This window comes from Ahaetulla prasina, chromosome 2, assembly GCF_028640845.1.
Source record: "Ahaetulla prasina isolate Xishuangbanna chromosome 2, ASM2864084v1, whole genome shotgun sequence".
NCBI lineage: Eukaryota > Metazoa > Chordata > Lepidosauria > Squamata > Colubridae > Ahaetulla > Ahaetulla prasina.
In genome coordinates this window covers 271781186-271801084 of record NC_080540.1, presented here as the reverse complement: position 1 = coordinate 271801084, position 19899 = coordinate 271781186, and the positions used below count along the sequence as shown (strand labels likewise).

At 35.7% G+C, this 19899-nt stretch overlaps 1 protein-coding gene across 1 annotated transcript in view; it reads right to left on the bottom strand.

Moving 5' to 3' along the window:
• Positions 1–10: 10 nt before the first annotated feature.
• JMY (junction mediating and regulatory protein, p53 cofactor) overlaps positions 11–19899 on the bottom strand; it is a 56185-nt gene continuing 36296 nt past the window's right edge. Inside the window, exons 7-11 of the mRNA XM_058169379.1 lie at positions 19256–19336; positions 16268–16363; positions 13529–14060; positions 12099–12408; positions 11–6755 (exon numbers count right to left, since the gene is read on the bottom strand). Of these exons, the coding sequence (XP_058025362.1) occupies positions 12101–12408; positions 13529–14060; positions 16268–16363; positions 19256–19336 (1017 nt within the window). The 3' untranslated portion in view covers positions 11–6755; positions 12099–12100. The remainder of the gene's footprint in view (positions 6756–12098; positions 12409–13528; positions 14061–16267; positions 16364–19255; positions 19337–19899) is intronic.

The window sequence follows — 19899 nt, the reverse complement described above, 5'->3', positions numbered from 1 at the left end:
TGACAGAAACTGTATTCAAATAAATATATTTTATTTAAGGAAATGAAGGAGCAACTTTTAAGCACCAAAACTTGAAGTATGTTGTTACATTGCATGTTTAAGAGACAGTCATTCAGGACTTTCGGTACAGGTTTGAATTTTGAAGCCATGACAGTAGAAAACATGAAGTACAAAGCAATACAACAAAATTACTAAAAGACTATACTAAAGAAAAGTAAGCAAAAAGAAATAGATTAAACTTTAAAATTTCAAAATATTGCTAAGAATGCTCAATTGGTTTATGTATCTTGTTTAATACTTTAGAACACTGAGCATTATAAAGGTATTGCAAAGGTTTGCAGGAGTAAGTTTTTTTAGAAATGTTCATTAATAGTGTCCATTAAATACAGCTGTGTTAAGTACTGCAGCAATGTGATTTAAAATTTACTTTGACTAAATCAATGAATAGTAATTTTTATTTTAGCTTAAAAATGAAATAAATGTATTATGAATATTTTCTAGTACTTACCTATGCAATTTTGTTGGCAGCCTTTTGCATTTCAGTAAAATATTAACACAGCTGTGATATTGGCAACTCAAAACAATTGATAATTAAATAGAAAAACACAAATATAAGAAGTAAAATGTGTTATTGGGAAACCCATCCTGACACCACTGGTATTTTTAATTAGGGATAAGCAAAGGCTAGATGACATTAGATAAGGAATAAATTCCACATACTCAATTTAACAACCATTCACCCATCTGTTGTTTGAGTAGAAAGGGAAAAAAGCATTCAGAAATCTGTACTATTTTCCCTGGAAGAAAATGTAGCAGGAGGATAATTTAAATCAGGGAAATAGAATGATAGGATAGGGAGAAATGTATGAGACAATTTTATCTGGCGATCCTTGTGGCTATTTTTACCCTTTTAAAAAAACTGGATTGACTCAATCCTTGTTCTCAAAATGCCCTCTTTAGGTTTACCTTCAAGAACACACGATGCATGATATCTGGAAGTTGTCTCATGGCAAGTGGACTTTTCATTTTTTGTTTGAAAAATTTCCCTGCTTATTGAAGAAGTCTCTTCAAACTGAGCAAGTTGGGACACACTTAAAAGAAAAATTTAAGAGCAAGGTCTCAATTCTCTGCCTACTCACCTAATCAGCCTATTCAGAAATGAAACTACCCTGGGGGACATATGAGGTCCACCTAGCAAACATGTTGAGACTGAAGAAACTACTTGGATAAGCAGCAAAACAAAAAAAGAAAAGTCCAGTTCCCATGACTCAACTTCCACACAACTTTACCTGGATATCTGAGAATTTTGTATAATAATAATTCATAAAGCATGATTATAGGCAAACAGATTTTATTATTCTTTCTGCAAAGTTTTTGCAAAATTCTAGAGTTTGGGTAAAAAAACCCACACCCAAACTAGCACTTCAGGAACAAGGACTATCTTAGCTGCCTCTCTATTTTATTATCATTTTACCTATATTGAAAGCATGGCACTCACACATGTAATCTAAAATAGACTAGCTGGGACTGATGTTGGGGGAAGTATCTGCATGCTTGACTCAGCATGGAAAATGATAACATACATATAAGATATCTTTACCAATAAAGGAAGGAAATGAGAGACAAATTAGAATGGGGAAATAATCTTCTACTTCTTAAGTGATATGAGAGGCAATGTATAAATTTTACAGAATAAAATCATAAGTAATAAAATTTGCAGTTGATATGATATATAAATGAATAAATGAGCAATACCCAAGCAACACAAAAATGCTTGTCTCACTACCATAGTTTTACAGTGGAAAATAAATAGTATAAGGACTGCCTTCATGATTCTGAACTCACATGAAAGTTTGCATCAATATAACGCAATTAAGTACTAGCTTTCATTATCCTGCTCCCCTTTAGGTTATACAGTCCCCAAATGACAGCAGGGATATAAAAGGGCTACAACAATAAAGGAGTCAGAAGAAAATTCCAAATTTAGGAAGTGCATATTCTCTCTCAAAAGAGATGAGAATAGCATATATTTTCTGAAACTACTGAATTGCTCAAAGAGCCTGTTCACTCAATTACAATGCTGTAGTTCAAATACACTGTAGTGTATATGAACTACACTAGTGTAATTGTAGTGTAGACAAGATTAGGCTTCTTCTTGAACAGATTATACTGGGATATTTTAAATGAATTTAGTATCCAATCACAATTTTTATCTGTTAGCATACTGACCCAAGAAATGAAAGAAGGTATAGAAATGGATGTTTGGGGCAGTGACCAAATGGCTTATCAGACTGTTAAATTCACAAATTACAATTTAATGTTATTTATTTAAATAAAATACACATCTAAATTAATTTTGGTGGCTTTGGGGTGTTCTCTATTGGAAGATGATGGCCTCAGTTGACAGCACAAGAAATAATGTTTTCTGATGTTTTTCCTTATAAAAAACTCAAGTCTAGTTTTAGAGTTTATTCTGTCAAAATGGGAGGATATGATACAAACTTTCAGCAATTGTGGCCAAGATCCTGAAATTGGTCTAGGTCAAATTAACTGTCTAATAGATTATCAAATGAGCTAATAAAAAAATCTCCTACTAACTTAATATAGCAAATTATATACTAAAATGTAAGATAGTGCACTATGATCAAACTAGACCTTGGCACATTACTTCTCCCCCCCCCCAAAAAATATGGTGAAGTATTGGAGATTCGTTACTGCCAGTTACAACAACATAGTTGCCCGAGGATGACTGCCCTTGTTGAGTCTCAGTATGAAGCAAACAGGCCAAACTCAATTTTATTTCCTTTCTTTGATTCAAGAAGGTAGAACCAGTTTGCCACCAAGTCTACTTCCTTTACATTTAACTGTTGGAAAGTGCATTGTTTTCTCACTTTAGATACAAGACCATGGTAAAGAATTTCCTGAAATAGGCCTTTGGCTTTTTTTTTATAATCAGTGTGTGAAAATTGAAAAATAATTTTCTGGCACAAGGCATTTATAAGCCATTCTAGATTTTTAATGGCCCAATAAAAATGGGCTTTTATTTGCTTCTATTTTTAAAGCGCTATTTAGGAGTCCCACATAATTGTCTTAAACAACATATAGAGTTGTGCAAAATATTAGGAAATAATTATACAAAAGTTACATGCAGAATGTCTTTATAGCTCCAATCCATGAATTATGTAAGATTTTCTTCAGCAACTGACATGTTTGCTTCATTCAAAACAACATTAGCTACATTTATAGGATAAAAACAACTAGTGCTTTATTTTTTTCCAGCTATTAATGTAATAACTGAAAAAATGTGTATTTTTCTGCCGAAGCTTGGCCAATCAAAAATAGTTTTGACTTCTAAATATATGACATTCTGACTGCCCAGGACTATATCAAAGGGTTAGTTTGAGTCAGTTATCTTTAGATTGACAAGAAGCCTACATTCAATCCAAGTATTTCTTCCCATATGTGTTTCTATGAAAACTGCTGTTGATTGGTGTCTTTACTGGTAAAAATAAGGTGCTTTTAACTGCTGCAAGAGTTTCCCTAGTATAGCTTTGGAATGTTACACATTCTGCTTCATCTTTTGAGATCATTCTGACTACCTTCAGTACCAGGATTACAAAGCATAATAATTAAAATAAATCATGCTCACAAATTCATATGCTTTAAATTACAATTCACTCTTTAAAGGCAGTGTAAATAAAATAAAATAAAATATTGACAATTATGAGAGTTACCATTACAAAAATGAACCAATAATATGAAAAGCAATAACTGCCTAAAATGAAGCTCTAGAGCAAAGACTTCCTTAGATGAAATAGATATTCTTCCTATATCCCTGCAAGATGCAAGTTAGTGCCATTAAACTTGTTTCTATGATTATAATTTTTAAGATATAAATTGCAGAGTTTTGAAGAGTTCTGTAAGAAAAAGATTGAAATTAGAAACAAAGGTACATATGCTAAATTACAAAATATGTAAATAATCATAAAACCCCAAGCAATTAATAAGAACGTAATTCTTTTAACTATTGTATAGAAGATAAAGCAATTGTGTGAGTACTACTGTTCCCCTTTATCTTAAATAAATTTTCAAATGGAAATATTTAAATGACTTGGGCCTCTTATCATATATTTTCCAAATCATATTACTTATTACTTGGCATTTACCATCCCTCATTAATGTCAGCTTTATTTGTACATATGCAGATAATTTACTGATATATGAGTTACGGATTAAAAAACTAACTGAAATTTGTCATTCATTAGCAGTAGAAATAGAGTTGCATGGCAGCATGCAACAATAAAATACTGGAATTCATCATTCAAACAATATTTACTAAGATCTTTTCTTAAATGCTTTTCTACATACTTTATAAGTTTATTTTGAGAAATGTGTAGACTGGAGCACTATGACTTCTTAGCCTGCCACAACTTTTATATACAATGGGCTTTAAGCAACAAACTTAAGAATTACTTCTAGTCAGAAAACTTGACTATAACAGCACATGGTGTTGATCAATAAACTACTGCTACTGTACTCTTAACTGACAACTGAACCAGTCTTCTCATCCTAACAGATTATGAACATTTGTACTCTAAAGGGAAAACTCTAGAAATGATATCAACTATTGTACAGCAGCCAGTGTATATGTTCCTACAAACAAGCCATTTTTATAGACTCACGCCATTTTCATATTCTTGCAATAATTAAACTATTATATTTTTTAAAAACACTCATGCAGTTTTCAAGGCAAAAATCTTAACTATAAAAGCCTGAGAGCTTCATATACTTCTCCCATAAATTCAAAATCTGTGGATGCAAAATAATACAAAGATTTCTGTATCTTTGCACAGAATGTCTGATAATAGATTAGTAAGGGCCCAGTGAAACTTGAAACTTCTGCTGCAAATGATTACACAAAGTTTAGCATGATCCACATATCGCCTTCTCTGTAGAAGTTCATGTTTTGTGCCATGGGAAAATATTCAAATGAACTATATTTATTGTGGACACAACTATCAGCGCTGTACGGATATTATGGGGTTTTCTAAACTTTAACAGTTACATTTTGCAATTATGAATTATTGCCACAGAACCCTGTATTATGTGGGATTACAACTATGAATAACATATTACATACAATATGTTCAATTTTTCAATGAAACAAATATCTGTTGCTAATATAACCAATATTATTTTTCTGTCAAACTGTTTAGTGTTCCTGTATTAATCGAACTCATACTATTTTAAGCTTTCCTTCAGAAGACAATATTTTAGATTATATAAGGCAATAAGTATCTGAAGAAATACACCTGCCAAGTATAGAATAGCAGGCATCACTTTAAAATAGCCAATATTGTCATTAATAGACAAGGGAATTGTAAGAACCAGTTGTATTGGGCTAAGATTCATAACATATTTAAACGTTTTATGGTTTTTTCCAACTATCTGTTAAAAGTAAAAAGGGCAACCTCTTGTTCCAAAAAGTAAGCAACCTTATAAAATATCCTTGGAACAGGACAACAAATTAGTATAGTAAATAATTTGAACATGATTTTTTCCTAAGATAAAGGGATCTTATCCTTTTCCAAGCATATAGTCCACTTTAGCAGAAGGAGCTGACCAAACTCAAAATTCTCCTGAATTGAGTTTTGATCAGTTTTAGCAGGACAAGGAGCCTTGATGCAGGAATACTGTTTAGTATTCTGACAGTAGAAAACGAGCTGCCTGCAGCTATTAGTCATGCTGTTTAGGAATACATTTCTTTAAATATGCACTGTATTGAAGGCTTGATCTCCTTTAGATGATTATCCTGGGGTTAAAAAGAAATTATTTACAATAAAGTAGGGTATTACATAATTCAAATGTATTTGTAACAATGAATGAGAATAATGAAAATGGAAGGGGGATGAAAATGATTATAATTTTACAACTTAGAAATAAAATCTCATTTCAATCTTGCATTCTCCTTAAATAAAAGTTCCTTATAGAGTAATCAAAGAGCAGTCAAACAAATAGATAAAAATAATTTTAAGTGTTCTCATTATAAAATATTGCTTCTATAAATAAAACATATAACTTTATTATAACTCAGCCCTGCAATTAAAATGTTACTGTAAGAGAACAAACAAACACTAATTTAAAAATATAAGGTGTATTACAGTATCCATGGCCTTCTAAGAGTTTTGCTATATATCATTTTATAATGCAGTAGACTGTAAACAAATTTTTAAATACATGAATTTCATTCTTAGAGAATTTTCCATTAAACATGTAACCATTTCTTACTTTCAAACTAATTCGTAGTTTGAATTATTAGTAGTTAAAATGCATTTTCCTTTCAAATCTACCTCCTATGTGAAATGAATTCCCATTGGTGTAACAAGAAATTAATGTCAATGTAGCAGTACTTTTTCTTCAACACTGATGTCTTCATACTTGTTCTAGTAAATTATGCTGGGAAGAAGCTTGGCTGCAAAAGCTGCTGACATGTTTCACACATACTGTACGTAAAAAGTAAGTGAAGAATCAGAAAATATTTTGAAAGGTTCTTTCTCCTCAGAATTATGCAAAATGTGCACTTAAATAACGCAGCTTTTGGTCCAACTGAAATCTTCTACTATGAATTTAAAAAATGTATTCATGCACATATCAAATATTTTCTCAGAGTAAAATTCTCCTAAAGTGATGACCAAACTGTTGATTATGAATGTTCAGAAGTGAAAGAAATATCTTATTCACTGGAATCCTCAGATCTGTTAAAATAAAAACACAGAAATTTGAAAAACTGCTTGAAAACTAGTCTTTGAGCTACATTAAAATTGGCTACTTTTGAAAGCATTTATCCTGTCTTCCCATCTTAATTAATCAGCTTTGTTTTTTGGGACATCTTATTGCCGTTATTTTAAAAAAAATGTGCTAACGAAGGCTTGTATTATAGAATTAAAGACACACAACTGAACAATGTTCCCACCTGATTGGATGCTGGCTTCCAATGAAAAATATAGTTAAAATGTTTTACAGAAAGAGAAATGGGAGCAAAATACTGTGTTTCCACAAAAATATGAGCGAGTCTTATATTAATTTTTGCTCCAAAAGATGCATTAGGGCTTACTTTCTGGTTAGATCTTATTTTGGGGAAAATACGATACTAAATGCATCCATCTGGCTTACAATCTTAACTGGGGCTTATTTTGGGGGTAGGGCTTATATTACAAGCATCCTGAAAAATCATGCTAGGAGTTATTTTCCAGTTGGGTCCTATTTTCAGGGGAAAAGGGTATATAGCATATAAGATTTCAGGACTGCCAATTTCAAATAAAATCCAAATTGTACTTCAGTCTCATTCCTTAAGCATAGAGAAACAGTAAATAGGACCCCATGGATGGTTATCTTCACAACAAAGAAATGCAGGATGATTGAGAACCCCTAAAAAATAAGATACCGAAAAGACCATTTGCAAACCATTTTAATGAGCAAAACACAGTCACTTTAAGAAACTACTATGGATGCATTAGGAGCTTTCAGCTGAAGCAGTGTCACCTGATAAGACACTGGAACCATGCCTTCCCTTGTCATTGTGCTTTCCTTATGAAACTCCCCCCCTCCTTAGAAATTTGGATTAACCTGACCTTGCGGGCTTTCTGGAAAAAGATGAAGACTTCGGTTTTCTCCTGGGGATAGGATGTTAGGGTAGCCAGGATATGTGTTTGCTATGAAAGTTACACAATTTGGCCCTCAATTTGGTTTTTAAAATTAATTTTAATTGTGTACAAGTGTTTTATCTCTGTTTGCCAGCCAAAGTTCCATTGGTTAGATTGGTGTTTGTATAAATTTAACAAATAAAATAAGACTTTGGAAATATTATTACATACCAAATAAGAGAGACAAAAATTAGAGAGCTTTCAATCAAATTGAGAGTTTAAAAGATAGATAGTCCTTGAGATATGATTGGTCACTTAACAGCCATTTGAAGTTGCAACAGACTCCCCCAAAGCTACTTATGACCCCATTTTGAAGTTACTGCTACTGCAGCTATTCACCCTTATGACCAACTACAACTCTCTCCCACCCCCATCCCATTCTGCCAGGACACTGAAGGCCTTGGATCTACTCCCTACATGCCCATCATCCAACACACATCTCTATGCCATGTGGCTTGCCTTCTGGAAACAGTAGAATTTTCAGTGCACTTGCAATTCCTTGTGGGTGCACCAAAATGTCAGTCACTTCTGTGAGGCTGCCACACCCAGCCCAGGAACAAACTACTCTTATTTTGCTACAATGCAGTCTGCACTGTGCACGGTGAGTTAAGACAGCAAAACGGAGCAGTCTGTCCTTGACCTACATGGCAGCTGCACCCACAAGGAATTGTGTGATGAAAATGATGGTCACTTGCAGAAGGCAGCCATGCAGCCCTCTTCCCCATCTTGAGGCCTAGAGATCTTCAAAAGGTAAATGAGGAGGAAAGTGTGGGGCCTGGTGAGGTGAGAATTGGGCCTAAGGCCTGTAGGCATTTGGTGTATGAGGAAAAGGTCTTCCCAATCTCAAGGGTTGGGAAGCGGAGCACGAGGGGTCTTAGAAGGTGGAGAGGCCTGAGACCGGGCTAGACCTCCAAGGACCTCCTCAATCACTAAAGCACTATTGTCCATTTAATGACCTACACCGGATGTTGGCAACCTGCAGCTCTGGAGCCACTTGCAGCTCTTTCATCCCTCTGCTGTGGCTCCCTGTCAGGTAATCCCACAACAGCTAATACAAGGGCTGGTGAGGTAGGAATGGGATCTGGGGGGGAGGGGACGACAGAAAGGGGGATGGGGCCGCAGTGCCCAGCTGTGGCTTTAAACTACCCGGATGACGCTTTTCAATCAAAGCCTCCGGCAGCATCGCTCCACTGGAGGAGTAAAGAAGCTCAGGGCAGTGGGAAAAGGGGGCTGGCCCCGCTGAACCTTGCATGCCCATCCTGGGATCAGGCTTGGAAAAAGCCAGAGCATCATTGCCAAAGACGCTCTCCTGTCAGCCGGTCAACCCACCCGCCCCAGGCACCTTTGCTGTGCTTTGGCCAAGTCCAGCCGCTCACTTGAGGAGGGTCTCCCCACTCATGTGCCCCCTTCTGGCCCTGCCACAGCTGGCCATGGGATTGCAACAGAAGGATGGGAAGGAGGAGGGTCATCTTTGGGGAAGCCTCCACTGTGGTTTGTGCTTGTTCCTCAGCCAGGCTGGATTTCCAAAAAGTTACCAAGAAGAAAGAAAAGGAGTAGCGAAGAGCCCCAAGGAGAGCTCACTGGGTTGGCCCAGCCTCAGCTTTCCGAGAGAGAGAAGAGATAGAGAGAGACAGAGACACATACAGAAAGAGGGAGATACACACACACACACACGCACACACACACGCACACACACAGATACAGATAGATAGATAGATAGATAGATAGATAGATAGATAGATAGATAGATAGATAGATAGATAGATAGATACAGAGAGAGAGATACGGAGATGGGGAGATAAAGAGGGAGAGAGAGACACACACAGAGAGGGGGGAGATACAGAGATAGGGGGGAGATACAGAGAGGGGGGATATGGGGAGATAAAGAGGGAGACAGACAGAGACATAGAGACAGAGAGAGGGGGGAGAGAGGGGGGAGACATAGGGGGGAGGGAGAGCGATACAGAGACAGTAGATAGGCATAAGAGACACAGAAAGAAGCCACAACTGAACAGTTATATATCTGTTCCGCATGTCAAAATCTTCAGATTAAATTTGTGACATCTCTAGTTAAATGGGTTTGATGTATCGGAACTGGGAAAGATATCCTTGAGTTGCCTATCTATTGGAATCCAGCATCATTAGCATTTCTGGCCCAGATACAGAGCCACTTAATATGCTTAACTACTGCAGGCAGAGCTATAGATGCAGAGCTATAGACTATGCATCTATAAACTGCTCATTTATTGTAATGCACTCTACATGGGGCTCCCCTTGAGGTGCACTCGGAGGCTTCAGTTAGTCCAGAATGCAGCTGCGCAGGTGATAGAGGGAGCTACACGTAACTCCCACGTAACACCGCTCCTGCGCAGACTGCACTGGCTACCTGTGGCCTTTCGAGTGCACTTTAAGGTTTTGGTTACGACCTTTAAAGCGCTCCATGGCTTAGGGCCTGGGTACTTACGGGACCGCCTGCTGTTACCGCATGCCTCCCACCGACCCGTACGCTCTCACAGAGAGGGACTTCTCAGGGTGCCGTCCGCCAAGCAATGTCGGCTGGCGGCCCCCAGGGAAAGGTCCTTCTCTGTGGGGGCTCCCACACTCTGGAACGAGCTTCCCCCGGGTTTATGGCAAATACCTGACCTTCGGACCTTCCGTCGCGAACTGAAGACACATCTTTTCATTCACGCAGGGCTGGCTTAAATTTTTATTGATTTTAAATTTTCTATTAATAATTTTAAATGGGGTTTTAGTTTATATTTTAAATTTTTTAGACCAATTATAAAATAAGTTTTTTAATTTGCATTTTAAATTGTATATTGTATTGCCTGTTTTTACTTTGCCTGGAAACCGCCCTGAGTCCTTCGGGAGAAGGGCAGTATAAAAATCAAATAAATAATAATAATAATAATAATAATAATAATAATAATAATAATAATAATAATAATAATAATAATAATAATAATAATAATAATAATTATTATTATTATTATTATTATTATTATTATTAAATATATAAATTATTCTGCAGTAAATTTTATACTGAAAAAATACAATAATTGTACTTTTACTAGGCTATATTATTAAATGAAAGCTCTCTTAACTGAAAAACATGTTTTAAAAACCTCAGACATGGCCTTCATTTTATTAAATTTACCAGTAATTAGCTACTAGCATGCCAATTCATTTATTAATTTGATAAGGACATGTTTGTCAAATTGGTAACAACCATGACAGAAGTTGAATGTAAAACTAACATAGCAAATGTTTGAATTCAGTTTACAATCCAGAAATCAGATTAAGACTATTTCAGTGTGACTGAACCTTCTACTACATGAATTCGATAAAGTTATATTGTAACTCAGAAAAATTTATGCCTTTTAATAAAATCTGTACATCTGAAATTCATCACCAAACTTTTTTGGCTGGCATAGGCTACATGGTTTTCCTCTTATGTTTAATATGTTTATGAATTCTAATAGAAGATAATATACGTAGCTCCGAGTTGAATTATGGAAACTTGATGCTTTTTATTTGCTTGCAGATGTTTTATCACCCAACCGGATAATGTGTCAGGTGGTAAGGAAGCATTGGCTGGAAAGGACCAAAGATAACCTTTTCCACAGTGGCTCCTCTTCTATGGAACATCCTCCCTTTGGAGATTAGAATGGCCTACATCCTGTTAGCCTTTCATAAGGCACTAAAAACCTTATACATACATACACATAAACACACACACACACACACACACACCCCGTTTCCTTGAAAATAAAACATCGCCTGATAATAAGCCCAATTGGGCTTTTGAGTGCATTGGGCTTTTGAGTGTATAAGCCCTCCCTGAAATTAAGCCCTCCTCGAAAATATTTAAACGTATGCGCAGCCTGTCCCCGCCATTTCCTGTGGTTAGGCTTAGGGAGACAGAGCTGGAAATCAGGTAAGACGGCAAGACGACCCCCGTCTTGCTCCACGTGCCCCAAAACAATAAGACCTCCCTGAAAATAAGGCCAAGCGCTTATTTCAGGGTTCAAAAAATATAAGACAGGGTCTTATTTTTGGGGAAACACGGTATGTGTGTGTGTGTGTATGTGCGTGCGCATGTGCGGGCTCACCAGTTTTGTGGAGATGTAACTTTCTCCTTGGTAAATTGGTTGCTTTAATTTGAAAAATTAATAGCTGGTAGCAATTGCATTATTGGTTATAAGAGTATTTTAATCTAATATCTTAAGAAAATAAAAAATAGGAAAATGTAAACAAGAAAATGTTTACATTGTCTGTTAGCCTTAAGGCACTTTAATATTCTCTCTCCTATGGAGGAAAATTGACATTAGTTCCTGTAAAAGCTGCATCATCTAAGAGGCTACTACTATATACCAGTACTTATGGTAAAATTACCCTTAATTTTCCCAGTCTGTGCATGGTAGATTCTCTTCCTCATCTTCAGACTCTGGTGATGCCTCCTTAATCCGTCGTAGTGCTTCATGGATGCTGCGAGTTAAAGGATCATCATCAGGTAAAATTGTGAATGATTCTCTCATAATGTCCTTTTGAACCTTCTTCAGTTTCACGCCTTTTCTGATCTGTGCCAGGATGTTATTGCTGTCATCTTCATCAGGAAATGGGGGTAGATTTCTCTGTTCAACCTTCCTCAGGTGGAAGCTGCCACGTTTCAGGGAAGCCAAAACCTCATCCATTGGTGAACTCACTATAGAAAATAGTAATACTTACTAAATATAAATTTACATACTACAAGTTCTAATTATATCTTGTGTGCAGTATTCAGATCCAAATGAGAAAGGTGCTTCAAATCTAATATGAGAGCACTTGCTGTACTTTTTGGATCTCCTTAAAGAAGCCACATATCTTCTTGTTTGCACAATAGCTACAATACGGTCCTAGGAAAATCTATGTTTAAATAAAAGAGTTGACAATATCCCAGATCACCTAAATGACCTACATAAATGGGATAAATAATTCTATTTATGGCACATTAAATAGTTACCAGCAAGCAATCACTTTGCCTTCATTGAAAGAAAAAAAAAGATCTCCTTTGGATGCATATTTTTGTTAATATAATAATATTTCCTATTATAAATAAAACAAATGAAATTTTTTAGATTATAGAGGGTAGGAAAGGTATTTTTTTAAATTATAAACCTCTACTAATCACTTCTTAAATACAGTATATGTCTACTTTTAGAGATTGCATTTTTTTAAATCCTGAAAGACCTATCCTTTGTTAACTTGCCCGAGAGGTAGACAACAATGGAGATATATTTAAATAATAAATAGATAAAACCTGATGTTGTTAGATGTTTGGTGGAAACAATATTAATACAGTTGGAATCGTTATTAAGACAAAGATTCAGGTGGTAGAAATCTAGCATTCCCAATCAATTAAGAATTGATTATTGATCTTCCGCCACCCTCCTATAAAAATTCAAGTTGCATTACAAATGCTTTTGAAAGATCCTTTGTGTCAAATATATGGGCCTAGGCAGTACTTTTCATGGCATACAATCTCAAAGTTTTAGAATAGAATAGAATAGAATAGAATAGAATTCTTTATTGGCCAAGTGTGATTGGACACACAAGGAATTTGTCTTGGTGCATATGCTCTTGGAGTACATAAAAGAAAAGATACATTTGTCAAGAATCATAAGGTACAACACTTAATGATAGTCATAGGGAAACAGTCAATTATTTAGTGTGACAAGCTAATGATTTGAAACCTGGCTATTATTTTTGATTATTACCCAAGCAATAGTAAACAAACACTGGTTTTACTTTTTACGTAACTTCATTCAAAATAAATCAGAAATTACCTCTTCTTCTTTGCAATCCCTCTATATCAGTTTTCTTCAATTTTTTCTTGGCACTGACTAATTCACTGCTATCAAAAAAATGAGCTGATGGTGCAATAGTGAGTAACGGAGCTGGCTTCTCTGCATTGCTTTGTTTAACAGGACTAGTGCTTTTTTCAGAACACTGAGTAGATTCTTCCTTGGTGGGCAGAGGTGGTGGTGGTGGTGGTGGTAGAGGAGGAGGAAATGGTGCCTCACTGATTGTATTGGAATGAAATTCATTACTAATGAGAGCTGGAAGAGAATCAGTTTGAGAAAATTCAGACATAACACTACTGGGAGATAGAAAAATATCTTCAAATTGTCCTAAACTTGTAGACTCCTGTTTTTGTAAAGGCTGGATTACTTTTTCTTGCTCCATATTATCTGTCTGTGTTGTTACTGGTGAAGATGGGGGATGATCTAGACAAGATGTTGAAGTGGCTGTACTTTTTCTTCTTGCATGAGTCAGCCGAAGTCTAGTTGATTTAAGAATTACCTGCCCAGGATAGCGCTAAGAAAGAAAGAAAGAAAGAAAGAAAGAAAGAAAGAAAGAAAGAAAGAAAGAAAGAAAGAAAGAAAGAAAGAAAGAAAGAAAGAAAGAAAGAAAGAAAACGAATTTAAATTGTAGAATTTTACACTTTTGTAGCCCAATATGCAAACTTCATTTTTAAAAAGTTAAAGTAAGTATTTCAGTGCCAGAAACTTTAAAATAAAATGAAATAGGAAAGCAGAAAAACAATATTGAAATCACATTTTCCATAGAGGTGGAATGTCGAAAGTTTAAAATGCGGTCACAATAATTTATTTTCATCTGAAGACGAAAATTCATTCAAGATGAATTTTCTATTTCTGCACAATTGATATATAATTGCATTATATGAAGAACATTTTAATTCCTCAATATTTTTTCAACAATTATCATGTAACTTACAACTTCTCCACTGCAAAAACATATGGACTTCAAATCTAGATCAAGGCAAATCAATAGATGCAATCTACATAGACTTCTGCAAAGCTTTTGACTCAGTAGTACACGATAAACTTCTCCTTAAACTGACATCCTATGGCATCTCAGGACCCCTCCACAAATGGATATCTGCTTTTCTGTCTAACAAACAACAAGTGGTCAAAATTGGCAATGCTTTATCAAATCCTGTTCCTGTCAAGAGTGGCGTTCCTCAAGGCAGCGTCCTTGGACCAACACTCTTTATTCTATACATTAATGATCTTTGTGACCTTATCTCAAGTAATTGTGTTCTCTTTGCTGACGATGTCAAACTATTTAACACCACAGACAACACTTCTATCATTCAAAACGACCTTGACCATCTAACCGCTTGGTCTAAAATTGGCAGCTCCAAATTTCAACCAGCAAATGCTCAGTCTTACATATAGGAAAAAGAACTCTAAAACTAAGTACATACTAGATGGACATTATCTTACAGACGACCCCATCCCGTTAAAGACCTTGGAGTTTTCATGTCAAATGATCTAAGTGCCAAAGCCCACTGCAACTACATAGCAAAAAAGCTCTAAGAGTTGTAAACCTAATTTTATGTAGCTTCTTTTCCAAAACACCACACTACTAACCAGAGCATATAAAACATTTGCTAGACCAATTCTAGAATACAGCTCACCTGTTTGGAACCCTCACCACATCTCTGACATCAATACAATTGAACGTGTCCAGAAATATTTTACAAGAAGAGTTCTCCATTCCTCTGAAAACAACAAAATACCTTATCCCACCAGACTTGGAATCCTAGGCTTAGAAAACTTGGAACTCCGTCGCCTTCGACAAGACCTAAGTTTAACTCACAGAATCATCTATTGTAATGTCCTTCCTGTCAAAGACTACTTCAGCTTTAATTGCAATAATACAAGGGCAACCAATAGATTTAAACTTAATGTAAACCGCTTTAATCTAGATTGCAGAAAATATGACTTCTGCAACAGAATCATCAGTGCTTGGAATACTTTACCTGACTCTGTGGTCTCTTCTCATAATCCTAATAGCTTTAACCAAAAACTTTCTACTATTGACCTCACCCCATTCCTAAGAGGACCATAAGGGGCGTGCATAAGCGCACAAACGTGCCTACCGTTCCTGTCCTATTGTTTTTCTTTTCTTCTTCCTATATATGTTTATATGTGTATATACTACATAATCTTTTTGTATGATGTTGTGACAAATAAATAAATAAATAAATAAAAAAATAAAAAACTTTAGTGATATAAACACTGATTACTGGTAACCCCAACAAGAACCATATCAAAAATCATCACATAGAAGATAAAAAAGATAACAAATATGTGAATAAGCTTTAAATCTTCCTATTTTAAAATTTATTTTTTAAAAAATCAGTTTTTTTCTTTTTAAACAAAATTTTCAGTCATTTATAGATCACAACAGCATCTGAAAGGCTACATAATGTACTTAACTAAATTGAAAAATCCATTATAGAAGATTCAAGTGTAATTATTCCTTCTGGCTGAGAGTTGAAATAAAAATGATTTTAAAACTAATCTTCTTTATTAATTTCCTGTAGTGTATAATTTAACAACCAATCCATATATCATGTCTATAGATGATAGGGAGTTGTGGCAAATTCAGACTTCATGGATAACTGTTCAAATTGTTATTGAATAATGTCTTTAATAATTTATTATTTAAACTATTATATGAAAATTCAAGTAAAGTCAATTTTTTCCAATTACCTGTTTAAATGTTCGAAGTCTGTCCAATGTTTTCTGTCGTTCTTGACTAACCCATGAGCTTTTTCTTTCTACCTCATCTTGCAACCGCTCTCTTTTCTGATGATAAAAGTGGTAAAATATAAAAGCAACTGAAATTTTGGAGAAAAGAACAACATTCTTACATTATTACTTTCTTCTCCAGAGGACAATGTAGTGTAATCCTTAATGGAACTACATCTACATGGAGGGAAGTAAGTAGTGGGGGGTACTCCAAGGTTCTGTCTTAGGCCCAGTATTCTTCAATATCTTCACAAACAATTTGGATGAGGGAATAGAAAGGGAACTCATTGAATTTGCAGAAGGTACCAAGTTGGCAGGAATAGGCAACACTCCAGAAGATAGGCTCAAGATCCAGAAGGAATTTGACAAACTTGAACACTGGGCCCTATCTAATAAAATCAAATTCAGTGGCGCGAAAAGTAAAGTTTTATACTTAGGCAAGAAAAACCAAATGTACAGCTAGCTATACAATAGGTGGAACTTGGCTCAACAGCAGAAACTGCGAAAGGGATCCTGGAGTTCCAGTGGACAATCACTTAAATATGAGCCAGCAATGTGCTGCAGCCAATACAATCCTCAGCTACATTAACTAAGGGATAGAATCAAGATCACATGAAGTATTAATACTGCTTTATAATGCCTTGGTGAGACCACATTTGGAATATTGCATCCAGTTTTAGTCACCACAACATAAAAAAGATGTTGCGGCTCTGGAAAGAGTGCAGAGAGCAACAAAGATGATTAGAGAGCTGGAGGCTAAAACATATAAAGAATTGTTGCAGGAATTAGGTATGTCTAGTCTAGTGAAAAGGAAGACCAGGAGTGACATGATAGCTGTGTTCCAATAATTCAGGGGCTGCTACAAAGAATGGATATAATGTATGTAAACTAAATTACGGAGAGAACCAACCTAGAACAAAACAGAAATTTCTTGACATTGAGAACAATTAATCAGTGGACCAATTTGCCTTCAGGAGCTGTAGGTGCTCCATCAGTTGAAGGTTTTAAAGAAGAGATAGGACAGTCAATTAGGGTCTCCTGCTTTGCAAGGAGTTGGGCTAGAATACCTCCAACTCCTACTCTGTTATTCTGTTCTGAAATGACCAAGACTGCTAAACTTTAATGTCAAAAAGCAAATATGAAAGACATCATAAATAGTTCTTTATGCCAAACAATGATGTGTATGATTGTGTATGTATATGTAGTGTGTGTGTGTGTGTGTATAAAACATGCCTTAACATCTCAGAACGTTAAGAATGGGATCCATTCTATAACTGCCTTGGTCCACCTGTCATCAGTTCTTGCTATGTGACCAGCCAATTTCCATTTCAAATCTTTTACTCTCTTGATGATATCGTTTACTTTCGTTTGTTCACTAATCCATGTGCAGGACTTTCTATCTTGTCTTATAAGGCCAAACATGTATCTTTCCATGGCTCCTTGTGCCGCTTGTAGCTTTTGTATCAATTGTGAGGTTAGTGTCCATGTTTCACCGGCATATGTTAGAACAGGTATCACACACTGATTGAAAACTTTTCTCTTCGGACATAGGGGGAGGTTGTTCGTGAAAATTATGCTTAGCTTGCTGATTGCCTGCCAAACACATTTAACATGCCATTCAATTTTCTTTTATCCCTCTCCCTCTCCCTCTCCCCCTCCCTCCCCCCCCACTCTCTCTCTCTATATATGTTTTCTGAGGTTTTCGTGGGTGTTTGTATGTAGGTCTTTGGTTATTCGGGTTTTCTCCCGCGTAAAATTGGAAATGTCTTGGCGACGTTTCAACGAAGTCTCATTCGTCATCTTCAGGCTTCAGCTTTGTGCTTCGTGCTTCATTGCTCCCAGAAGCACGAAGCACGAAGCTGAAGCCTGAAGATGATGAATGAGACTTCGTCGAAACGTCACCAAGACACTTCCAATTTTACACGGGAGAAAACCCGAATAACCAAAGACAGACAGACAGACAGACAGACACACACACACACACACACACACACACATATATTCTTTCTTTCTTTCTTTAGTGCAGTGAATTTATTAAACATAATCTGGTCCTTTTTCATTAATTCAGTATTTTTTATTAATATGTTGCTGCTATCTCATTGTGACAAAAAATTCTAGAAAAGTAGTCATGTTAGTCTTTTATACTAAAAAATCTTCAGAGAATATTATTGTATCTTTAACCAAGTTAAAAATGAACATTCATCTGATAAACTGGACTAGATCCACAAAATGATGTTATCTTTTAAAAGTCATGATTAAGACAACTCCCTTTGCTTTCTTCTCAGTAAAATAGTCCTTAATCACTTCTTTGACATAAAACTGGCCTGAAGTATTTTCCAAAGAAGCTGATGGAAGGTTCAGCTTCTCCATGCACTGTCCTGATTAAAAAGCGTATTACCCCTACCTGAAGATTATCAAAGCTTGTTAACTAGTTGCGTTCACTTTAAGCAGCTTTTAATTTATTTTTAAAATGTATCAACTTGTGTCAAAGACCGATTTCAGGATTCCCTAAGTTAATTAGGTCAAATCTAACTTCTGAAATATATTATGAACACAAGGCCAACTGAGGAAGCAAAATCCAAAGTGCATTTCTTAGTAATAGAAAGTAGTTTCATGACTTTACATTTATAAATGGAGATATTAGTTGATGTTAGTAATGGAAATGTATAGATTTGGGATTAATATTCAAACCAATTTAATTAAGGTAGAGCTGTTAAATTAATGTAACAAAACATACAAACAATACAATAACATCCATCCCAGTCAGGGGATGTGTATATACACACAGACACACACTTCTGCAAAATTCTGTAAAAAGGACACTAGCAATTGCATTAATACCAATTGTGGAAGTAGCAAAAGTACAAATATATGAAGTTTTTTTAAAAAAGAATCTTAAATCAGCTAAGACAATTAGGGCTGAAATATTTAAAGTAAAACCAAACTCACAAATTTTGCAGCATGTTCTGATTCTCCCTCACTCTGAGAATGCTGTGAGAATTTTTCATTATGCTTTGCAATGCAGATTTCCTACAAAGAAAGAACATTTTTCCATTTTAAAATGACTTTATGTATCGATCTTGTCTTTAGTAGAGGAACTCTGATTCACAGCAGAAGCTCTGCCACAGAAAATTTATTTATATTCTATCAGTGTTAAAGTATAATATGTGAAAATCTGTGATTGTCCATGGATCCAAAGGTCTCTCATTCTTGCAAGACAATTTTTATTTATTTATTTACATTTATATCCCGTTCTTCTCCGAAGACTCAGGGCGGCTTACAGTGTACAAGGCAATAGTCTCATTCTATTTGTATATTTACAAAGTCAACTTATTGCCCCCCCAACAATCTGGGTCCTCATTTTACCTACCTTATAAAGGATGGAAGGCTGAGTCAACCTTGGGCCGGGCTTGAACCCGCAGTAATTGCAGGCTGCTGTGTTTTAATAACAGGCTTCTTACAGCCTGAGCTACCACGGCCCCAATGAATAACACTCCGGTTGATACACTGATTTCTTTGCAATAGAATTAACAGAAACAGGCGAGTGGGGAGTGGAGAGGTAGCCTGATTAAAGTTAGCTTACAAACTAGGAT